This window comes from Anopheles darlingi, chromosome 3, assembly GCF_943734745.1.
Source record: "Anopheles darlingi chromosome 3, idAnoDarlMG_H_01, whole genome shotgun sequence".
Classification (NCBI taxonomy): domain Eukaryota; kingdom Metazoa; phylum Arthropoda; class Insecta; order Diptera; family Culicidae; genus Anopheles; species Anopheles darlingi.
The window spans coordinates 10558967-10581466 of record NC_064875.1 but is presented as its reverse complement, the minus strand read 5'-3'; the positions used below and the strand labels follow the sequence as shown (position 1 = coordinate 10581466).

The following is a 22500-nucleotide window of genomic DNA, read 5'->3' as shown; positions in this document are numbered from 1 at the left end:
TGTTTTATGCCAAACACAGACGAACATCACGAGAAAAGTGCTAATGGAAAGACGAAACAACTGATATTTGGACATCGAGACGACATAAGGGCGCACCGAGAGATCATGACCACAATTACCACAACACCGTTAAACCGCATTAACACTGTTGCATCACCCACAGACCGGACAGAATTTTGTTGGCAGAATAGCGCCAGATGGACACCGACTTACGTCGTCAATGTTTACCAAAACACAACATGCTGACGATGCACGCCGACGGTCGAAGCGGCACGTGGCACAGTAAAGGTGCATTGCGCTGCATTTGCATGTTCGACTCGCCACATCCGATGAGCCGTTCGATGGTCGCATGGTGTCATGGCAAATGGCTAACCTACTGAGTCAGCATGCACCGTATCCGTGGTTGGGTGTCGGTTAATACACTGCCTCTATGCCAAGCTACGCAACCATAAACAAAATATACAATACCTTGTCAATTCTGCACGACAAGAAATTGAAATTATATCAATAAGTCGGAATCATTTTGAAGTTAGTAAGAATTACTTTCTGAATTTCGTTGAATCCGCTTCGCCTCATAATGTTTAAGGTTGGTTTTCGTAGGGTGAACCCTTCGACCACATCCGAGAGCACATTGTTTGACGATTCTTCCCTTCTTCGACATTAGCTTTCAATTATTGAGGAGCAGCTTCGCGCGATCTAACCATTCTAACCGTCCACCATTCTCAACAATCTATCGCCCTCGCGTCTCGGGGTCCCTTTAGGGTTGATCCTTTGGGACTCGCGTGGCCTGAACTTTTTTTCAGACCCTTCGGTGTCCCTTTGTTATTGGTACCTTGGATTTGAAGAATAAAAAATCCTTCGCGTCGACACTTTACGATACGATCATAAGCCCAATGTTTTTGGGTTTTTTTCCGCTCTTCTCGCTCATGAGTGTTATTATCTGTTTGGGAAATTTGTAGACGAGGATCGTTGTCGCTATGGTTTCGGCCAGTTACGGTAATTGAGAAACAGGTATACAATAAACATATGCTTTTTACGAGCTTGGACATTCCCCGTGGTCAGCATATTTTCTTTGGCACATCTGAGTGGTTGAGTCCTTTTACCTGATACTGTTTACCCTATTTGTTGGGATTTTTTGTTTTTGTTCCCGTCCCATTTTTATTATCTTCTTACGAGCTCACAGTTTCTGTGATTCTTGCAACGATCGTCCACGGAACAGGATCGTTTACAACGTGGACACTTTCCTTTAAGCGAATGAAATTATTAAATGTAACGAAGATGTTATGGTCTAAAGGAATGAAATAACAATAGGTTCCTACGTGGCCACTGTGTACAACATTAGCGACGGCGATCGAGTAGAAACGAATGGATATAATCGCGCAATAGTTTGGTTAAGAATAATTTACTAAAGTGAGAAAGCACGCTCGCTACGAGTAACAGTTTCTGAAATGGATTTCAAAATCAACAAAACCACAAACTCATTCCATCGAAACTAGAAAACCACTGGAGCAGTCGCGCAATAACACGTTCGCCTGAAAGACACTAAAAAGATTAGGAACGAACCGTGGCGTGAACATTGAACAGCAACAGCAGCAGCGGATACTGCACAGGAAGCGTATTCGATTGCCGGCGGGAGGAAATTGAATCAACTAGAACGTCACTAGTTCTATTGGCAAAAGTTAACCGACAAGTTGTACAATCAACCGTTAACGAATTAAGGAATATGCGATTGATACGCCATCGGAAAATCGCAAATGCAATAGGTTAGTTTAATGTCGGCAATCGACAATCGAACGTTGCATCTCGCCTGTTCCACTAAAAATTACACAAGGTTTGACTCGATGGATCGCATTTATTTGTCGACAAAATAACGATGTAACTAATATTATATTTTCCTAACTCGTAGAATAAGGAAATGAATTCAAAGTGGTTAAATAAGTTTTTTGCTGCCCGAGTGAAATTATAGATAATAGAGATATTTTCCCAGATCCTCTTGCGGTTGCTGGAATAAATACTGGGACACAAGGAATGCCAGTTTGTGCGCATACTGGCAGACAGCTGGCACACGGACGCCACCGCACCAGTTGTAATACATCAGCGTTTGTCTGTACGTATAGACTTGAATCTGATCCGTCGTGAGACCTAGCTCGTTGTAAATGATATTGTACGACGTCGGTGCGACCGTGCCCTTAGTTGTTGATTGCGAAACAAGGAAAAAGTCCGTTCTGAAATAGTTTACTTGTGTTAAAATTACTCCTGAAAATATACTGATTCTACCGACAAACGTATGCCCCCCTGCCTTACCTTTCCGGAAGTGTAATGACATCGTCCACCACCGTTCCCGGGGGTGGATTACGTCCGTTGGAGAACAGTCGCGTGTTGATACGCTTGCTGACAACGATCACGCCCAACTGCGGCTTATGCGGCTGATAGTTTTCGTAAGCGGCAGTTAAACGTGCCTTGATGGCCTTTACCTCATGATCGACTACCTGCTGCAGCTGACCATCACCAACTCCATCACGATACAGCAGAAAGCGACGAGGCAAGCGGTCTGGACCAAACACTTGCTGGTACGCGCGAAGCACCTTCGTCATGGCCGCGGACATAAAGTTTGACAACTCTTCGCCCTTCCGATGCTGCTCGGCGCAAGAAAACTGTCGAGGATCCTGCGGATCAGTGCCGAACATGGTGGCCGTAATGGCTCCGTAGGATTTCGATTTATCCCGAGTATCATGGCAAACATCGTACCCGAGGATCACGATGTCCTTCAACGGATTTCTGGTTACCCAAGGTACTCCTCCGAGCTTGCAATTCAGCTGGATGATAACCTTTGTAGCGACCGTCATTAGAGAACGCGGATTACTGATTGTGCGCACCTTGATGACCTGCGTTGGAATGGCTCTATCCACGCAACACTTCTTTTTGATCGCCCTATACCGATCGGCGCGATCATTGCTCACCAAGCACATAATAAACGGCGGATCACGATTGGCCAGCTGCTCTAAGATTTGGTAGTACGTTGCAGGTAAATCGTTGGGTATAATGACGCTGGAAATTTAAAATGCAAAAAAAAACCAATTAGATCACTTGCAGTTTGCAGAAGAAAAATCTGGATGGAGTACTTACGTCTCCGGTGTGCCAAGCTGGAATCCCATCGGCGGAGCGACTTTCAACATCGCCGACACAAAGTCCTGCACCAATTTTTGCTTGCTTGCCTCGCAAACCACGAACCATCTCTTCAACGCAATCGATTTAAACATCCGGTTGCTGTGGAATGCCTTGGTCCAGTCCGAATCCGATCCTACTTTTACTTCCTTGGACATCACAACGATCTCATTATCAAAAACACGGCCGGGCAATTCCACAGCTCGACGATCTAGCTCCGTTTTCCAAAAATTGAACACCTCGCGGCTGGCTGCTGTCTCTTGAAGGCGCCTATTGAACCGATCCAATCGCTCCAACCGTTGATCCGCACCAATGCACGTATGATTGGCAATGCACTTCATCAGATTGAAGTCCTTCCGCATGGCATCCGTAATTCCGGTCATGCGGCACAGCTCTGGCACGAGCAGAATAGGCGTCGTGATTCCGGACCGCTGCATGCGCATGGTCGGTGTGGACACTAACATCGGTTGCTTCGGATCGCGAATTGTAACGTTGTATGTATCCTTGAAGTACTGCATGAAAGTAATACTTCCGCCGTCCTTCTTCGTGAAGCTCGTCGATGGAGTGGTATTAAAGTCCACGTCCGTAATTCTGTAGGTCTTGGAATTGTAGGTGCACATGACAATCGATCCGATGATCATGGTTTGAAAATTCTTCTGGAATGCACCGGGGGAACCACGCAGATCGCTCAACATTTTATAGACCGTATCGGTTCGCAGCACACGATGCGTTATCTCGACGCACAGCAGAACGTCCCTTTCGTGCTGGCGAATCGACGTGATGTAGCCCGGATAAAGCTCCAAATTGTACTGTGGGATTGCGATTTTCGCTTTTGGATCGAAGTGATGGCGATTCATTACCAACAGCTGCAGACTGTTCATCGCCTGGCGCTGCATTAAATTCAGGATCATCAGTCCCATCGTCGACTGCATATCGACCGTCCCGACATGCCGGATCCTCATTTTATATAGATTCTCCGTGCGCGAATCTCGTACTTGCAGCTCCAACTCCTCCGAGCGGAGCTTGTTGTAGAGGAACAGCATCGTTCCTTCGAAGATGTAAGGCCCCAGAACGGGCGCCTGGGTTTTAATGAGCGCACAAATAAGGCCGACATTCTCGATAACCGGTTCGAAATCGATCCGATACTGGAAGACGCACATGTTTTCCGCTCTGGTCAGTCGGAAGTAGTTCGCCTGCAGGACGAGGTTTCTGCCTAGCTTACCCTGCTTAGAAGGAGCTTGCGAATCACGAGTGACTACCACCTCCGGCAGGTAACGATCAGAGCGCACGGCTCCGCGGCCAAGCATCTGCTGTCCAGCCCCACGAGCTGCAGCACTTCTATCGCCGTTTAGTGTCGCAACTGCACCGCGCGCAGCTCCGCGATCAACTCTGCCACCTGCTCTATCCATCGCTAAGAGGTTAAATGAAAAATATCTCTTAATTCACTGAGCAGTATAGGATAGTATGTTAACTTCGATCTACCATTAATCACTAAAATTTCAGATTTGTTGAAAACGAACGCACTATCGTCGAATATCATTTGAACCTTCAGAAACCCCTTTTACCATCTACTGACAGCAAAAGTTAACTTTCCCTCGGTCTTTGCTTGTAATAACCTTCCCGGTTCACCGTAGCTTGGATACCGATCTCAGTAAGAAACGGTTATCTGTCCACCTCGACCGTCCACCAAGTCCAATAGAATACCACAATGAGACAGTTGACACAAGTGTTAACACTAGTAAATTATAGATTCAAAATCACGCACGATATCTGGGACACAAATAAAGACGACGCAATTAACGATCAACGAGTATAACGAGAACGAGGATTAACCAAGTATCATATTTTTGGCTTAAATAGCGCACGTGTAACATCAAAATTCCGTACAGCGTACCAGTAACTTTATTGGTAATCTCAAATGCTTACCACGAGTTAGACACTTGAGAAACGAGAGACACTTTCAAACAATAAAAAATTATCACTTAACTGCGCCCACTGATAAAATTGTTCTGTCTTGATCGACTCCCGGTTTATGAATGAAACAAAAATTTAAAAAAGGAGTAAGCGATCCCGATCTTTCGCTCGCGATCGACCACGAGAGAGCCAAAGAGAGTGGGTGAGAGAGAGAGAGAGAGAGAGAGAGAGAGATAGCAAGAGAGAGAGAGAGAGAGAGAGATAGCAAGAGAGAGAGAGAGAGAGAGAGAGAGAGAGAGAGAGAGAGAGAGAGAGAGAGAGAGAGAGAGCGAGAGAGAGAGAGAGAAACTAAAAGAGATAGAGAGAGCGATAACAGAGAAACAGAAAAACAGAGAGAGAGAGAGCAAATTTCGAGCAATATTTGAGACCGCTCGAAAACTACTTAACTTTTGTGCTCAAACGCTAAACGCAATTTTGAGCTACAACCCTGTGTCATTGTTTTGGCTTTGAGGTTAGAAACTCGTTGTAAAAAGGGAAAATTTTAACATTTTTGGCCCTTTTTCGTGAATTTTATGATCAAGATAAAAGTTTCAAGAGCAAATTAGAACTCCTGGCGTCGTTCCCATTGGAAAAGTAGACCAGGAAAGTGGGAAACCGTGGCCCAGATGCACGAAAGGCGAGGCTGAATGAACGGAGGAAAAGGATTTTGTCTTTTGCTTTTCCTTTACCTAAAAAGAATCCTGTTCCAAGCTCCGGGAAGCAATCAACTCTAGGGAGTACGGATATTTACGGCCGAGATCGGGGAAACAACATAAACCCCTCCGCGAAGGTTCGATTTCACCCATTATCTTGATGTGATATCATATTTGGGCTTATCGGAAATGCTCCGCCAGCCCGAAGTCGGCCGTTATCATCACGCACGGTAAAGTGCCTCCGGTGTGTTCGTTGCGGATGGTTCACGTTCCTCGTAGTCCGAATCATGGAAATGGAAGGTGAGTTGCTGCTCCGGGTGTTTGGAGGCCAAACTCCAAGGGTGACCAATTTTGGTTCTCTCCGTAGCAGGTTTTACCCCGGACATCGTTGAGCATCCTCTGGTGCACGTAAGCCAGCGCTATGACTGGGACTGCGGACTGGCCTGTATCCTGATGGTGCTGAATCGACGCGAGCGGCAAACGTTTCTGTCCAACTTCCGGCAAATCTGCGACGAAGGCCAGTTCGGTGAAAGGTTCGTTCGATCGATTACCGATACCATCGGTAGACGTTCTTTTGATCAGTCTGCGTCTCATTTCAGTACCTGGACCATCGACCTCTGCTACATCCTCAAGGATTTTAATGTTCCGCACAAGTACCTGACCACCATGATCGGTGCCAATCCGCGACACCGGGGTAACAATTACTACAAATCGTACACACTGGTACGCTTCCAGGGGCTCTAAGGGTGGTCTCATGGTCAGCCCTTACCGTTAGCCATCATCATTCATTATCTTATCTTTTCCGGTCTCAGGATATGGTGCGCGTGAACGATAAATTCCGTCACGCCGCCGAGCATGGTGTCGATGTGAAACAGTGCGCGGTAAACTATCGGTTTCTGATCGATCACCTCGGAACGTACGGTAACATCATCCTGCTAACCAGTGCCTCACTGTTGTACTGCGATCTGTGCAAAATGAACAAACTGCCTTGTGAGCTACGGTAAGTAGAGGCGTCGCCTGTCCCTCTTCCATGGTCCTTTATGCCCGCCGATCTCTTTCGATTGCTCTGTCTGCAGCTCCTGCCTAAGCATTACTCCCAGCTACATGGGCCACTACATCGTACTGTGCGGATACAACAAACGGCTACAAAAGTTCATGTACCGTAATCCGGCCTGCAAAGACAGTGAGTAGCTAGCGATATTCTGGAAAGCAAATGACCAACCTTCTCGATGTTTCTATCGCACGCCTCATGTCTCTTTCAGAAGTGTGCTACATTCCATATCAAGCGCTTGATAAAGCCCGCAAGGCTAACGGTACCGACGAAGACATCATTCTTCTGTACGATAAAACCTCATGACACAACATTCTAGTCCCTGTTGCTTTCTAATATTTGTTCGATCAGATTATTTTGTCCATTTTTTTCATTATTAAAGTACATTTTTTGAACATTAAAACGATAGCCTTCTTTCTTACTTATCAGATGTTATAGCCGATGAGCCTTCGGATCCGATGAACATAGCGATGATCAGAGTGCTTAAACAATATGGACTAGCAGCCTTTCACGAATCGCTCTCTCGAATGTTACTAGCGTTTCGGATGAACATAATCACCACTATCACTCATTACTCTTTGTGTCTTGGGGTATTCGTCTTTATTTTCCATACTATTCGTCCCTTCGTCCTAACCTGTCGTGCAACACCCGGTGGGAGTGGGGGGGAGTCGAATCACTATCACTTGTCTCTCACTGCAGTCACGGTTATCGGTTGGCTGTTCTAGTATAAGAAGCGTAACGAAGACGAACGAATCTTGTGCTGGCACGTCCATTGCTGGATACCCACGTCCATCGCACGAAAGCAAGTTTCCTTAAATTTGGTTTTTGTTTCTCTTTTTTCTGCTTCTTCTTTTTCTTCTTTCACGGAACGCATTACCTTAATTTGTACAACGCTATACAAAACTGCTCTAGAATGAGGGGGAAATTAAAAAAAAGATAATTCGATTGGCTCCTTGGTCCAAACCACTGCTACACACGCACACACACTTGAGCGAATCCAAAACAATGAACACAACGAGGCATTCAACGAGGAATGTTCTACGAGAGGCCAAAGGTGAAAAAAACGAGAATTGTAATAATAAGAAGAAGAGGAAGAATAACTACAGGCTGCTGCTACGGTAAGCACCACCTATCAGGACCTCGGTGCTGCAACGAATCCGTGTCGCCTCAACGGGTGGTTTCATTGTCCAGGAGAGAACGCCTTACCACTACTACTCATCGAACACCACTTCCTCCACCTTTTCTGCGTCGCTGGATAGATCTTTTACCAGCTGGTCAACGCAGTTCTTTGGAATAAGCGTACCGACGATCTTCACGCCTTCCTTCGTCTTCAGTCGTATGACTTGCATCCGAGACTGGCTGCCGATGCGAGCGGCCAGGCTATTCTCTACCCTAGCCCACACGGCTAGCACTGAACCGGAGAGTACACTGTAGGTACGCCTTCGGAGCCCAATCTGCAAAGGTGAAAATGCGAATGACAGTCAACGAAACGATCCGACTATGCCGCTCGTTCACTCGCAAGACGTACCTCACACTCCTGACCCAGCGACACGTTACGGCAATGGCCCTTCCAGTAGCTGTGAGAGCAAGTATTAACCGATGCATCATACAGCTGCGTCCAGTGTGTCTCGGCCTCGGTGCTCAGCACCTTCACGTATCGCTTCTCCAGCTCGGCCAGGGATTCGTGCTTGAACTGTAAGCCCGTGTTCGGGTGGTATACCTGGAACAGTATGTTCTCCTTTCGGTTTTTCCTCCCATCGTCCGACGCATTCGTGCTGGACAGGATGTTCTTCTTCTTAGCCATGCTATCCTCGATTTCGATCGCAAGAATCACATTATGTTTGCCGTTGCGTGGCTGTAGCGAACGATAGAAACCTTCCTTGTCTCCGGCCAATTCCGACCACCTGTGGAGCAACGCGCAAGAAGGTGAGACACGATCATCCAAAGCACCGGATGGAGTACCGCAAATACTCACTTATCGATTGCTTCCTGCCAGATCATGCCGCGCTCCACCTTTACTACATGCAGCTCGGTCGGTGCAATACCGGTGGCATGTTTGCGTACAAAACGAATCAGCTTGATGCGAGTCACATTTTCACCAGCCGCGCCCAGATCTTGAAAGGACAGTTGGAGAAAGAGAGACAAAGGGATAGAGAACAATAATAACATTGAATGAATGATCTTACCAAGGATTCCAAGATCGAATCGTCCCCGCTTTTTGGCCTGCGCAATCGTGGCCTCGAGCGTATCGGTGAAGTACTTAAACAGTCGGTTCTGCAACTCGACCGGCATGCCCAGGATGCGATTGAGGAACTTCGATATGTTGTTGTAGTCTTTGTCGAGGCTCAGCACGCCCGGCATCTGTTCACTGTTGACGATCAGCCCCACTCCGACCAGGGCGGCGGCCACGTCCTTGAAAAAGTCACCGCGATAGTCGGCGGGCGGTGGTACGATCGGTGACTCGTAGCCCATAATCGTCTTCATCACCGCCTCCAGCGCAGTTCGTCCGTACTTGTTGTCAATGTTGAACTGGGACAGATCGCGCGTTTCAGTCGCACGCCGATCACCGTGTGTTAGGGCACCGAGCGATTCGAGCCGCTTGGCAACGGTCGAGGCGAACCGGCGCTCACCGGCTAGATCGGATATAAGGAACATGTACTCCGGTGCGTTCACCTGGTTCGAGCGATGCGTTCGACCGAACTGCTGTATCGCTCGATCGGCCGACCAGGGCAGCTCGAGCGTTATGTGCACTCGGCGCCTCGTATTCCGCACCCGGCGGTCACTCTGCAACGAGATACCGCTCGAGGCAGCCTCCGATATGATCGCCACGTCCTTATCGCCGTCCATGAAGCGCTTCTTTTCCGTTATGTTGAGCGTCTCGAGCGGTACGTCCTGCTCCGACCGCGACTCGTACTGTATCGATCCGTCGTCATTCTGAACCACGCGTCCCTTCCGGCCCGTCATCTCGGCCACATTCTCAGGTCCACCGAGCTCATCGATTAGCTGATCGAGCGTGTTAGCCGGCAACCGATCACCCAACCGTTCGATCTTCGCCAACAGTTCGTCCTTCATTTGGCAGGCCCGCTCGATCGCATCCTTCGGCGGTGGACCTCCGGCTAGCTGAATCGAGAACCCATTACCGGACTGGATGGTCAGCGGTTTGGTGTCGGTTTGCTTTTTCGTGAGATGCGCCTGAATCTTGTCCTGCGTGCTCGTTGGTTTCTTCCGACTAACAGCGGACGCCGTCACTTCTGCCGACGCGGACGACACTTTCGACGTGGTAGTGGTAGCCGATGGTTTCGCTTTCGGTTTGGAAACCGAGGAGGACTTCGTTTTCGAACTCACCCACGGATCATCGTCACTATCCGAGCCGTTATAGAAAGGGTTGTACTCATCGCTCTGGCTCGCATCACTATCGTATCGACCGTGGTCACCATCACTATCCTCTTCCAGCTCGCTATCGGATGCTTTCGGTTCGCTTTCCGCATCCGATGTGGAGGACTCAGGTGAATCGTCCTCATCCTCGGACGAATCGTTGTTCCGTGCGCGTTTCGTCTTCGGTACGGTCGACGCTTTCGTAGTGGCCACACGTTTGTTACGCTTGGCATCCGCGCTAGTCTTCCCTTTGCTTCCGGCACCACCACTATCAATCGCGCTCAGGATACTATCGAGCTTGGTAGGCCGCGGTTCACCGATGCCGAGCAACCGGTTAATGCGATTCCGGTCCGGTGCCGGAAAGTGTTTCTCCACCAACGACTGTATCACACCCTTGGCCGTAGACACAAAGTCCGACAGTTCTCCATCGTCGCGCTCGAGTTGCTCCAGCGTTCGCGCCTCGCCCGTGGACTGCAATCCAATCACGACACATTTTCCGTACTTGATCGCCTCACGGGCCACCTTAACCGCGTGGTTTACCTTAGAGGCGATGCAAAGATACTTGAAAAAGCGCTGATGGGCCGACCAAAACTGGCCCCACATAGTCTTCTTCATTCGGCTTTCGGCGTCGATCAGTTCGGCTGCCTCAGTAAACTTTTGCATCGCTTCGACCCACTACAGGGCGAGTGAGAGAGAAAAAGAGAGAACAGGCATTATTTTAGTATGCTTTCACCGCATCAGAAGCGCCATCTGCTTACCAGTTCAACCGATGCATCGTACACCTTCTTAAAGTCCTTCGTCAACGGAACTTCCTCTATCTTAAATGTTACCCCGTGGAAGCTTAGCTGCCGCGCTATGTACATTCCGCGCAGTTTCATATCCATCGCCACGATTTCCATCGCACCGACACCACTGAAAATGATCGTAACCAATAAGAACCGCCCACCTAGACACCTGCTTCTCCTCTTACCGTTTCTCGACCGCCTGAATGAAATCGTTAAACGTAGGAAACGGTGTACCCTGGCCCCAGATACCCAACCGTACCATGTAGGCCATGTTGCGCGGTTCGGAAGCACCCGTGGCTGAGGCGTACACTACACGTGCCTTCGGTAGTTTGTTCTGCAGCTCGAGTGCCGTCAGACCGGTCTTTGTCGGCTTGCTTGAACCGACGGGACATAGGTTTTTCGCCTTGTGACACTCGTCGAACACGATTAACCCATCAAAATCGGGACCTCCGCACCACTGGAGCAGCTGTTTCAAACGCGTCTTGTACTTGCCCGTCGTACTTTGCGATTCGCCGATGAGCGCCGAATAGGTACCGAAGATGACGCCCTTCTTGATGTTGTTATTCACGGTGGAATTGATTTTGGCATACTTCAGCTGTTTTGGAGGGAATGAAATGTTCAAATGAAATAAGGCACATAAGAACAACAAACATTCCAGCACTCTCTCTCTCTCTCTCTCTCAACGGACCTTATTCAGGGGATAAACCTCGATCTTCCTGGCACCGATGTCGCTCAGATCACGCTCCGCATCATATCGCAGATCGTTCGATACGGAGATCCAGATCGACTTTTTGCGCCCCTTCATATAGTTCTCAAAGATGATGCCGGCAATCGTGCGGCCCTTGCCAACACCGGCACCATCCCCGACCAGAAACCCAGCCCGCGTTCCATCCGGTAGCAAGTGGGCGTGTGCCTGACAAGCGTACGTGATCGATTCTAGCTGCAGCGCACTCAACAATCCACAGTTGATGGTTTCGGATGGAATCGAAAGTTGATAGTATACGTCGGACGGTTCTACCGATGAGAGCGAGGCCGTTTCGACCACCGAATCTGGATGCTTCTTGCCTATCTTCACTATACGCCCACCAAAAGAAAAGAGAAAATTTGTTGTAGAGTGTATTAGTAACATGCGGGCGGTGCTGCTGCTGGTATCAAAGAGAGAGTACACAAATAACTTACACTTGGCTGGCCAGTATTCGGCGTACGTTTCCGCCACACCCATCTCCTCTTCCTCGGCTTCCTCTTCTTCAGGCATTTGATTTAACTGCGCAATAAGAGAATATAAGGGTATTACAAACAAAGTATTCTTCGAACGGTTGCGTTACTTACCTTACTAGGATCGGCCATCAACATTTGTGAGATCAATTTAGTAGGAATTCCGCTGGTCAGGTAATGCGGATTTGCCGCCAGCACAGCCTGCAGGTTTTGCAGCATCAGCTGACTCGCTACGATCGAGCTCACGTCCTTTGGTGGCGGTTGACTGGCAGGAACCGCTGAGTTTCCGCCAAGCCCCAGTCCAGTCATCTCCACTAGTGGTGTAAAAAAAGATCAACAAAAAAAGAATTGTGTTGAGCATACGATAGTTCTCCTAAGTAAGATATGCATTAAATTGAGGAAATTATCACTAAAAATTATAAGTCTAAGAACAACGCGTGCTACCTAAATTTGTACATAAATCAATTATTAATTAATTGATATTTTGACTACGAATGAGCTGATTAACATAATGAGTGTATAGTCCCCCCGGAATATGCTACCGAAGTGAAATCTCGCGAGATGAACCACACCGCAGGCCACACGTCAATCTTAATTTCAAAATTGATAATAAACAGCGATAGCAACACGATGCATCTCTACATCTACACTAGGCAAGGAGCAAACTGAAGCGTTCTTCCAATGCATCGTTTTGCTTCGCCTGGAACTGAAATATGGCCAATTGATTAACCCAATTGCTGCAGTTTTCAAATCATAACCGAAAACGAAATATTCATTCCCTGATGGGTAGTGAGCGGCCAGATATCGATCTGCTTTTCAGATGATCGACGCCAAACTTCCCAACAAATAGATATAAACCAAACTTCTACTTTATAATGTAATTGAAACGTAAAGAAGAAGAATGTTTATAATAAAAAGTGATAACACATGTCTTAATGTTTGAAAAAGGAACCAAATCAAAAAGCATCACAGTACAGGCGGGATACCAAAATGCAAAACCAAAAAATAGGCCAGCATAAGAAACCTCATCAATAGATAATTGAAAGATAATGAGGTAAAGTAATTTTCCCAACCATTTCCAGTCAGCGCAGATACAGCGCAGGTATGCGGCTGCTGGCTGAGAATGGCCAGAACGTGAACTTACTCTGCGCCAGCAGAGTGGCAATGCTCGGTGGGTAGTAGCTTCCGAGACCGCCCAGTATGCTCGTAGCACCGGGTGGTGGTGTCCCGGTAGGAACCACCACGTTTCGCTTGCCCATCATCGCCGCACCAGTGAGCCCGCTAACACTCGGCACGACAATACTGCTTCCGCGAGCAGCGATGTTGCCGCTGTTGTTGGTGCTGCTGCTGCTGCTGCTGCCGCCGCTACTGCTGCTGCTGCTGCTTGGGCCACTTCTCTCCAACCCTACACCAGAACGCTTAGCTGGAATGCCACCAGAAGACGAAGGACATCCTTCACCACCACCACCACCAGGTCCACCAGTGACAGTGGCTACTCGGGTGTGTCCGGAAATGGGAGGCACGGCAGCAGGAAACATCACGATGCACCGCAATGCATCGGAGTGTAGCGTTCAAGATGGGCGGGAAGGGATAATGCGCGATGTTTGGACGAATGATTATGTATCAGCCGGCGCCGCCGCCACAGCCGTGTACCACGAGATTAGAATTATGTACCATCGCAAGCAGCATGAAAAGGCGCACGCAGCAGTGGGCAGTTTGATCGGCACAGATACACATAGGAACCGCGCCAGACACACGCCCGTTTCGAATAGTGTATGGTTCGAGGTAAGAGAGAATGGAAGAACGATAACATGTATTAGCGAAACTGGGCAATCAAATCGCTAGAATGTGTCCCGTCACCCGTCACCCTTTCCCCTACGCCTGATTCATGTCAGCCAAACCGCGTCCCTCAGCACAAGCACAGTCCTCGCCAGCCACATATACTGAAACTCTGTGAACGATTACACTACTCACCACCACCAACGATCTTGGGTCCTTGCGGTGTGATAGAACCGAACGGTCGCCCAACTCCTCCTCCTCCTCGTCCAGTTCCTAGCAATCCTGCACCAGTACTGCTAGCGGCCGAACCACCGATTGATGGTTTTCTCTCGGACGGCATATCCGTGGTTGGGGTTGTCGCGGTGTAGTCTTCCGTTTTAAACTTTTTCGTTAACGTAGCAACGGTTGCTAAGTCTTTACCACCGCCTGAATGGAGAGAAAAAGGATGGAAGTGTATGTATAAGAAAATTTACTAACACTAGTATTAAACAGTAATTAGATAATAAGAATGATATGATAATGGCACACTTGTACTGAATGTTTTAAAGCCAAATAATCAACCGAGAACACACCGTAACGCACCGAACACACCTTTGTAGCAGTCTACCTACCGTCAACCCGATTGCTTCAAGACGGTTTGACAAAGGAAGGAAACTACTGCTTTCCAGTCTACTATAATCAATAATTTAACCGGTCGACAGTCAGAGCAACCTGAATTCGCGTCCTGACACATGCGAGCTAATAATTCAACTGACGAACGCAGCAGCCGTAGCAGCAGTAGCAGCAGCATCAGCGGACAAGCGCCGTGTCGGTTCCCTCGTCTGGGTGAGAAAGCCCATCCATCCCCCACTTTTGGGTGGCACAATTAGCGAACGCCCGCTGTAGCCCGAAACCGAGCCCTCGCGAGCAGGTGGAATTGGGTGGGTGGGTCGGTGTTGTGAAGGGTATTGCGAACGAAGACGGCCCCATACCAGTCGCAACCCTCCTCATGGAATAGAATATTAGCAACCACCTCCCGCTGGGGGTGGTGGCACGAGCTCAATCATTGTGTAGGAGTAGGAGAAGGAAGACCGGGAGACAGGAAGATGTTGCAGGATATTGGTCTTCGGCTGTGTGTTACACTGAACGAAGTGAGCCAGAAACTTTGGGCGATCGCTGAACCGCGCATGGAACTCCCGGTTTTACTGCCTACTCCCTCCTGACCTCCTACCGCACCAGGAACTTCGGAAAGGGTTAAACACGGGGCCAGAGGGACGGGCAACAACTTTCCACCGCGCGCGCGAATTCATCTTCGTTCGGGGGGAGTAGATATGAGTTTATTAAACAAGGGCGCTAGTGGTGGGTGCGAATAGATGAATAGCTGTAAGAAGCATGGTAGCTCTGGTAGCTCCGATGGTTCGGTGGCTCGGTGGAAATGATAACGCATAGCCTGCAGACGTCCCCATCCGAAGGGTGAGCGATTTGATGACCGTAGCAAATGAGAAGCGGGGGAGAGAATGAAGGGGAAGGATCTTCCATATTCCGTTCGGTCTAGGGCGTTCGTTCGCCGTACTTCGTGCTTCGGGCCTGGCAAAGGTCAGTCCATTTGCAAGGATATGCTTAGAAGTAGGGATAGAGTGAGGGAGATAGATAGAGAGCAAGGCGGCAGAGGGGGCAAGAGGATTCCTCGACGCAGAAACTGTTTGAATCGATTCCAGTGTAGCATAATAAATATATACATAAGATCCGCGCGACGCGTCCGCGAACACATTTGCCGTTTTGTGCGAAACCAAGGGCACGAAGCGACGGATGACGAATCTATCCGTTCATTCCCGAGAAGTAAATACAGGTATTGGAAGCCTTTAGCGGGTGCAAAAGGGGTTTAAGGGAATCTTGTTTAACGGACGGCGATTCTCAAGACCACGTAGTATTTTGGGACATTAGTTAACTCATTTCAATTAGCCGTCTCTATTGGCAGAACAAATGTTTTACATGCAGGAGGGTGCGATCTTTGGTGGCACATGCAAGGATGTTTATCCGTCGAGGGGTTTCTGTATAGGCTTTTCCAGAATAATTTACAGATAGATCGCAGCAAGCATTTGTCAAGTACATATTAAGCAGGAGAGCAAAGCAAGCGGAAGCCAGCACAGAACGTAAGTAGGCATTGAATATGATGGACAGTGCGCTATTTACCTGGAACTTCGATCTCATCCGGGTCCTCATCATCGTCGAAATCAGAATCCGTCAAATCGTCTTCGATACCGCCCTCCTCCTTGTCATCCTCGTCGTCCTCGTCGTCGTCCTCCATACCGTAGGATGATTTCTTCATCGCCTGTAAATAAGATGGAAACAACTTTGTCAGTTATGTTTGTAATACTAATCAGATTAATTAAAACAAAGTAAATGAATCAAATAATCAGTTGTCCCAATTCTGCTTTAGAGTCAAATGGTCACGGATAAATCCAATCGAAAACATCAAGTAAAATCCCAGTAACCACAAAATAGCATTAACAAAAAAAATCTTGCCATCAATCCCAGCACATATAGGCTATGCTGGGGTTTGTTCACACGCATAGATTGTTTACCATTTCGACTTCCACGTGTTTTCAACCACGTTGCTCGCACGCCAATCAACGCAGCCCGTTCGGTCGTGCGGCTTGCCGCGTTGCGATGGTGACCGCGACGGTAAAGAAGAGGAAGCAACAACGCGCAGAGAAAAAGAACCAAAATACTTTTTCCACCAACCGCGTGGTGCGTTAATCGCTGCTTTTCGCGGCTCGAATCCGTTTGCCTTTTGAGCAGACGATGCGCGGTTACTGGCGGAAGCTGGTCCATACTTGGAATCGCTACATAAACATTATTCCTTCCCCCCCCCCCCCCCTCCCACGCGGCGTCTTCCGGCCGCGCGACATTGCCTTTACATAAGTGTGCCCGGGAAAATGGACTAGCACGGAGCTGAACGATGGCCCTGTCGGCTGCTACATGCTCCGGCCCCGCCGTGGGCGAACATCCGACCCCAGTAGATGCTCAGGATGAGTACCGCTCATTTCTATTCTATTCGAGCCACACCCTCCGATGCAATTGCGAGGTGCAGGGCCTGGGCCGATCCTGGGAACGGCCGCCAAGGATATGCATTCCGGATTTGCCTCCTTCCCGGGAACCAGGTGCGGCATTTTCTCGCTAACTCGCTCTATCGCGGACACAACGTGTGATAGAGCGAGATACGCACGGAATCTGACAGCTCGCTCGAGCGGTTGGCGGCCGGGGATTGCGTTGAACCAAAAACGGTCGCCGGCAGTAAAAAGCAACCCTCGGAGTTGCAAAAAACACGTAGCAACCAGGGCGGGCCGGATGATGCTCAAGCTCGTTCAAGAAGCAACGCGAACGGACCGGTAAATTCGTGATGTGAAAGGAGATGAACCCAGCGTACCACAGGGAGGGGGACGCGTTCCGGTGGTGGAGGAGAATTAAAAATCAAAACAAAAAATTACCATTCGATTCATGCCGCTCGTTCCCCGATTCCTTCTCTATCGGTGATGCTGCTGCCGCTGCTAATAATACGGGGCTGAATGGCCTCGACTACAGGGTCACCGCGATATCCTCGGATGGACCGTGCAGGACGATCCGCGATGCTGCCGTTCACTTCCTGCTGCGGACACCGAACCGAGTCGCGGCGGAGTCTCTCTCGTCGAACTGCAAATTTTCACCCCGCTCCTGCCGGAACCAACAACACTTGGGATACGGGATTTCGCACTCGGTAAACAGTACACCGCCGAAGGGACGCCGCGGAGGCCAACAAGTTTCCGTCGTCGACCGAAAACACGCGAAATTCTGGTCCTTTTCTGGGACGATTAAAAAAGATCCCGAATTATTTCTCGCGAACTCGCACCGTCACCGGATCCGTCAAGCGAAGTGACGTTTGCGCCGTGATGGCCGCGTTTATGACATGCGATCCAAGTGTCGTATTCGAATGCCGCCGGTGGAACATTTCGAATTTTCTCGTCTTCGCTATGGAGCAATAAAAACGAAGAATGTTAACAAAAAAACGGACATATTCATCTTTATTTCTCTATTTTGTAAAGTGGTACACAAACACCATATTTTGGTATGATTCAAATAGTTCAATCTGCAACGCTCTCGCATTCTACCGCCACACCCCCTGATAACAGGTATCTATCCGGAAATCTAGCGCCGCTGCTACTGGCCGTCTAACGCACGGAAAATGTTCATCCAAACGATCGTGATGCTTTATCCAATGTCTTTTCCAAACTACTACTTCCCTTGCTACTCCACCATAAGCCATTAGGCGAGGGACATGAGCGACGCACATGTCCTATGGAATGCCAACACATGGTCCTCCCGCTACCTGCTGCAGTCGATTTCGATTCCCTGTCTCTCCTAGGACTAACAATTTACTTTAAATTTCAATTATCGGCCAAAGGCCCCGGTACTACCCACACAGACACAAACAGCAGCAGCATTATCATCCGGCCCGTAAAGCCACCGCTGCTCTCCCCTACCATCCAGTCCCCACCTCACCCCAGGAGGGGATTGGGTTCTGATAAACACAGCACACTAATTATGAAAGCTCCATCTAACAGTTAAGTGATTAAGGTTGTTCTAACTGGCCATTACTACCGCGCACACAAAAGCCTGTACGCCTTCAAGCTCACATGCTCCCGTTCTCAGCCCGCTTGGGTCGGTAGAAAAAATGCACACAAAAGTCTATCATCTAAACGGATCAGAAGACACGGACACACGGCACGGTACGGCTCGATCGAGCGAGATGCTTACACAATGCACGTTTGGTTTTTTTTTGGTTTCGTATCTCGATTATGTTACACCAATAACTTATTTCCGTTCCCTGCTTGCTGAAACCCCATGCCATCGGCGCACGCACCCAATCCTGTAATATTTCTTCTGATCTGTGACCTGTGTATAATCTTACATTTCGCTTAGTGACAACTGAATAAAAGACTGGCAAGAACAATCTGGAAGTACACTGGTTGCGCTCCTCCTTTGTGTGTAGGTCTGGTTAATAATCCCTGGGCATATTTCGTGTGTAAGTCTATGGTGGTCGGTGTTCAGTGGGTTCAGGTAAAGTTAAGATACGGTGACGTAGTGTAGTGAAAAGCAATGAATCGATATGACTAGGTAACTACGTAGCTGCTGTTCATTCTGCTGCACGCGCTTGCTAGATCTACTGTCGATCGAATCCGTATAGCCGTCGATCCAACAGCGCTGCTCAGGACAGGTCGGTGCACGGATTGGTTTCGGTGGTGCATTGAGTGATGCACATCAGAGGTGAATAGTATAATTACACACAAAATAACACTTAGGCTGTATATCGCTGAAGCCGCTAAGGTTGGTGGTGCCTATTAAGGGTTATTATGCAATGCCCTGGGCCTTGGCCTGTTCGTTGTGCTCGTGCTTCTGCTGCGAAGCATTCGTTCCGTTTTTGTGCACTATACGATGGCCCCCTCTACTGTCTACAGTAACGAGCGTATTTCACTATCTTTGGATTGTGACGATTTGATGGCGGCACCACCACCATTAGCCGCCACCTCGTTTGCACAGGAAGCATCGTTGGTACCGTTACCACGTACCACGTTACCACTGCGGCGGCTAGTGGCCTTCGATGGGAAAAATACCTAAAATGAAGAGGGGATCGAGAGGGTTAAGGTTGGTTCACTGTGGTCAGCTGCTCCTTTTGCGCTCGAACCGATTTACCTTCATTGCACCTCGTACCATCAACCGGAACCAGTACAGTTGGGGCAAGAACAGAGCTAGAATGCTAACCTTGCATCCCCATGGAAGATTCCAGACGGCCTGCAAAGAGAATGAGAAATAGCTGAAGGCGAACTAAAAGCGAAAAAGGTTTAACACGCTAGCTGGATCCGTACCGTGAAGAAAGGCAAGTTCACCACCTGGCTGTAGTAGTAACAGACGTACGGCATCAAGAAAATGCGACACCAGAAGAAGGTGATTAACATCAGCAAACCATTCACAACGTACACCTTCGATTGCTTCAGTCCGAGCACACTCAGAATACCGCGGAACGACACGAATGGTGTGGATAATTCCATCATATACATGAAGCTAAACACGCAATCACCTAGCCCACCGCGCAGGTACTATGTAACGAATAGTGATATGAATCAGAAATTAGTTTCTCCTCTCGCTTTCGCTTGAGGAAGCTGCTTCTGCTATACTCACCGAGATAACGATGAGACCGTACGAACCGATAAACAGATGATGGAACACCATCAGCGGATGGGTAATCAGATACTTGGCAAAGCTCGGAATGCCCAGCTTGCCCGGATTCACGAAGGACAGTGTGCCCCGTGCAACGCTCGGTATATCGTCCAGGGCCTGCAAGTTGTTACCATTAGCGATCGTCTCATCGCCTTCCGCTCCCGCCACCGTCGCCTCCTTCTGGCCCCGGTTTCGGGCTCCGTTCACTGTAGCCGCCCCATTCCGGCCACCGGCTGCTTCGTTGTTGTTCTCGCTACCATCACCAACCGATGAGTGAAGGCCCAGTTTTGCCTTGATCTTTAGGGCCGCTTCGGCGGCATAGATTTTGTACATCGACCAGAGATCGTAGAAGAAGTAGGACGCCGCAAACCAGGCGTACGATTCCGACAGGAAGTGTGAGGCATGCAGGAAGTTCCGCGGGCAGGACCAGCGACAAACGAACAGTCCGGCAATGCAGGAAAAGGCCGCCTGAACCGCTGAAACGAGTCTAATGAAACAGGGGAGTAGCAGGATGATGTTATTATCAGTTTCTGTATCACTCAACCTTTGACCTATTGTGTACTTACTTATTCGTGATGTCGAGCACATCGGACACGCGTAACCGGTAGCGCTTGACAAAGCTATGCCCGAGGGCCGTCTTCAGCAGCAGTTTGTTGAGAAACTCAGTCAGTGCGACAAAGTACACGAACCCCAGGCTGATCAGTAGGGCTCCCTTTTCCACCGTGATCCGATCGCTCGGATTGAGCGTGGACAGGCTGGCGCTGGCCAGCGCAAACGAGCCGATCGAGTAAAGCAGCGAAAAGACGCAGCCACGCGTATTATGCTTCTGTTGTTCCATCATCGCTCCGTGTCCAAAAAATCGAATTCCGCCTTTCCTTCTTCGCCCTTTTCCCGTCTTGCGCCGTCTTTGCGTAATATGGAAATCTAGCACAGCGTGTCGCGATGAGTATATGGAACACTGGAGTGTATTCGGCACGCCACGAATTGCTTTTACGATTCACTTCTACCACAGTGAGGCGTACTCGGAGCGCACATAATTAAGGGGAGGGGGCCACGGGGACTCGTGTGCTGGGTTCGTCGTTTTGTCTGAAGCGAACTGAAACGAAAGGGAAAATAAGCAAAGTCTACATTACGGGCCACACGCACACGCGACCAGTCAGGGTCAAGAGGAGTCAATGGAAATGGTAAACACGGCACAATCGCGTCGCGGACACAGCCTAGCGATAGACTGATGGCGTTCGTGGTCCCCCCCAACCGTCGGCGATGATGATGACGATGATGATGGTGGTGATTCAACGACGCACTATACTTTCGCCTAGCTGCTGTCGCATCCATCCTGGAAGACGCGCAGCTACCGAGAGGAGGTCAGCCGCCTCTTACATAATCGGACTAAGAGGCGTGATTTAAAAGGAAGCCGATGTAGGCGAGGATACGGAAAGGGCAGGGAGACAGGGTGGTTGTTTTGTCCAGTTTCCCATGCCCCCCACAACACCACGTACATCCGTGTGAGCACTAGGAGGTTCTTATCAGCACCGAGGGAGGATGGGTGGAACATTCTCCTCTTTACTCTCCGTGTAGGTATTAAGATAAGGGAGGCCGACCCGGTGGGGATGGGCACTTGAAAAGGAAAAGAAAAACACTTCACCGCGCTCGTTATCAAAGCAGGACACGTGCACGTGCCTCTGGAGGGCAGGAGGCCAGCTGAAAAATGTTCCGTAAACTCAAACTAACCTTATGGGAAACACGGCACAATGATGATGATGATATTGGGGTTTTCGTTGCGTGTCTTCGCTGGTGGATGCGCGAGGACAGTCGCACGAATCGGAGGAATATGACGATGACCGCCTTGGAACGGGCGGCTGGACCCTCTACAGGTGTATATTTACGATGCGGCCACTCTCGGAACGCTTGACCGGAGTCAACCGACCCTGTTTGAGACGCGCCGGAAAAGAACGGAGAGTACTGAAAACGCGTATTTTCAGCAGCTTCTTGTTCCACAATCAATGGAATAACTAAATACTACCGAAAACAGTTTTCGGAACAAGAGAACTAAAAAATTGCAACAAATTTCCGAGGCGTTTTTTTCGGAATTTCATCGCACGAACTGTCCTACGCGAATGACAGTTCGATGAAAACGAACAAAAACGATGAAAACGAAATCTACCCCGAGGCGAAAACGATATTTTCTTAGGCGAAAATGAACTCAAAAATGAGCCAAATCGAATTTGATGACTGAGGCGAATGTTGATTAATTTCAAACGCATAAATTTAAAGAAGAGCATAATTTTTA

General features: G+C 48.9%; 5 protein-coding genes across 12 annotated transcripts in view; 1 reads left to right on the top strand and 4 right to left on the bottom strand.

The window, feature by feature from the left end:
• Positions 1–1946: 1946 nt before the first annotated feature.
• On the bottom strand, positions 1947–5175 carry LOC125957459 (protein aubergine-like). 2 transcript variants are annotated; one of them, XM_049690167.1, is made up of 4 exons: positions 5092–5175; positions 3127–4576; positions 2305–3048; positions 1947–2225 (listed from the first exon to the last, which is right to left on the bottom strand). In XM_049690167.1, the coding sequence occupies exons 2-4, from the start codon at positions 4572–4574 to the stop codon at positions 1961–1963; spliced, it is 2457 nt and encodes an 818-aa protein (XP_049546124.1). In that variant the 5' UTR covers positions 4575–4576; positions 5092–5175; the 3' UTR covers positions 1947–1960. The 2 variants fall into 2 exon arrangements, with proteins under 2 accessions (XP_049546124.1, XP_049546123.1); XM_049690166.1 differs by lacking the exon at positions 5092–5175 and adding an exon at positions 4648–4758.
• Positions 5176–5574: 399 nt separating this feature from the next.
• LOC125957515 (protein GUCD1) lies at positions 5575–7238 on the top strand. 2 transcript variants are annotated; one of them, XM_049690268.1, is made up of 6 exons: positions 5575–6071; positions 6142–6304; positions 6371–6494; positions 6584–6771; positions 6848–6954; positions 7034–7238. In XM_049690268.1, the coding sequence occupies exons 1-6, from the start codon at positions 6059–6061 to the stop codon at positions 7126–7128; spliced, it is 690 nt and encodes a 229-aa protein (XP_049546225.1). In that variant the 5' UTR covers positions 5575–6058; the 3' UTR covers positions 7129–7238. The 2 variants fall into 2 exon arrangements, with proteins under 2 accessions (XP_049546225.1, XP_049546224.1); XM_049690267.1 differs by having other exon boundaries at positions 6139–6304; positions 7034–7237.
• Positions 7239–7330: 92 nt separating this feature from the next.
• Positions 7331–17833, bottom strand: LOC125957514 (protein strawberry notch). Its single transcript, XM_049690266.1, has 12 exons — positions 17447–17833; positions 16149–16287; positions 14172–14402; positions 12312–12511; positions 12162–12246; positions 11671–12056; positions 11168–11577; positions 10956–11109; positions 9009–10872; positions 8798–8936; positions 8351–8726; positions 7331–8276 (listed from the first exon to the last, which is right to left on the bottom strand). The coding sequence occupies exons 1-12, from the start codon at positions 17456–17458 to the stop codon at positions 8034–8036; spliced, it is 4239 nt and encodes a 1412-aa protein (XP_049546223.1). The 5' UTR covers positions 17459–17833; the 3' UTR covers positions 7331–8033.
• A 176-nt stretch (positions 17834–18009) lies between these two features.
• Positions 18010–22291, bottom strand: LOC125958305 (uncharacterized). Of its 3 annotated transcripts, none has more exons than XM_049691571.1 (6): positions 21942–22291; positions 20777–21306; positions 20172–20697; positions 19859–20089; positions 19686–19784; positions 18010–19606 (listed from the first exon to the last, which is right to left on the bottom strand). In XM_049691571.1, exons 2-6 carry the CDS (start codon positions 21049–21051, stop codon positions 19445–19447), a joined length of 1293 nt encoding a protein of 430 aa, XP_049547528.1. In that variant the 5' UTR covers positions 21052–21306; positions 21942–22291; the 3' UTR covers positions 18010–19444. The 3 variants fall into 3 exon arrangements, with proteins under 3 accessions (XP_049547528.1, XP_049547530.1, XP_049547529.1); XM_049691573.1 differs by lacking the exon at positions 21942–22291 and adding an exon at positions 21710–21893; XM_049691572.1 differs by lacking the exon at positions 21942–22291 and adding an exon at positions 21515–21680.
• A 193-nt stretch (positions 22292–22484) lies between these two features.
• The window catches only part of LOC125957754 (eukaryotic translation initiation factor 5), a 5312-nt gene continuing 5296 nt past the window's right edge, over positions 22485–22500 (bottom strand). For all 4 annotated transcript variants that reach the window (XM_049690646.1, XM_049690647.1, XM_049690650.1 and 1 more), the window contains one exon: positions 22485–22500. This exon is cut by the window's right edge and continues 1557 nt beyond it. The gene's annotated coding sequence lies outside the window, so the exon portion shown is untranslated.

What these genes read in the sequence shown, in the direction of transcription:
- LOC125957459 (XM_049690166.1), bottom strand. Translation starts at nt 4,705, where the DNA reads ATGATATTCGACGATAGTGCGTTCGTTTTCAACAAATCTGAAATTTTA. An exon ending in CAGCTTGGCACACCGGAGAC is followed by an intron (nt 3,049 to 3,126) that starts GTAAGTACTCCA and finishes TTAAATTTCCAG; the next exon opens with CGTCATTATACCCAACGATT. An exon ending in GTCATTACACTTCCGGAAAG is followed by an intron (nt 2,226 to 2,304) that starts GTAAGGCAGGGG and finishes AAACTATTTCAG; the next exon opens with AACGGACTTTTTCCTTGTTT.
- LOC125957515 (XM_049690267.1), top strand. An exon ending in GAAGGCCAGTTCGGTGAAAG is followed by an intron (nt 6,305 to 6,370) that starts GTTCGTTCGATC and finishes GTCTCATTTCAG; the next exon opens with TACCTGGACCATCGACCTCT. An exon ending in AAACTGCCTTGTGAGCTACG is followed by an intron (nt 6,772 to 6,847) that starts GTAAGTAGAGGC and finishes CTCTGTCTGCAG; the next exon opens with CTCCTGCCTAAGCATTACTC.
- LOC125957514 (XM_049690266.1), bottom strand. An exon ending in ACCCAAGATCGTTGGTGGTG is followed by an intron (nt 12,512 to 14,171) that starts GTGAGTAGTGTA and finishes TTACACCACTAG; the next exon opens with TGGAGATGACTGGACTGGGG. An exon ending in TGATGGCCGATCCTAGTAAG is followed by an intron (nt 12,247 to 12,311) that starts GTAAGTAACGCA and finishes CTTATTGCGCAG; the next exon opens with TTAAATCAAATGCCTGAAGA.
- LOC125958305 (XM_049691571.1), bottom strand. Translation starts at nt 21,051, where the DNA reads ATGATGGAACAACAGAAGCATAATACGCGTGGCTGCGTCTTTTCGCTG. An exon ending in GTGCTCGACATCACGAATAA is followed by an intron (nt 20,698 to 20,776) that starts GTAAGTACACAA and finishes CTGTTTCATTAG; the next exon opens with ACTCGTTTCAGCGGTTCAGG. An exon ending in TGGTACGAGGTGCAATGAAG is followed by an intron (nt 19,607 to 19,685) that starts GTAAATCGGTTC and finishes TCTTCATTTTAG; the next exon opens with GTATTTTTCCCATCGAAGGC.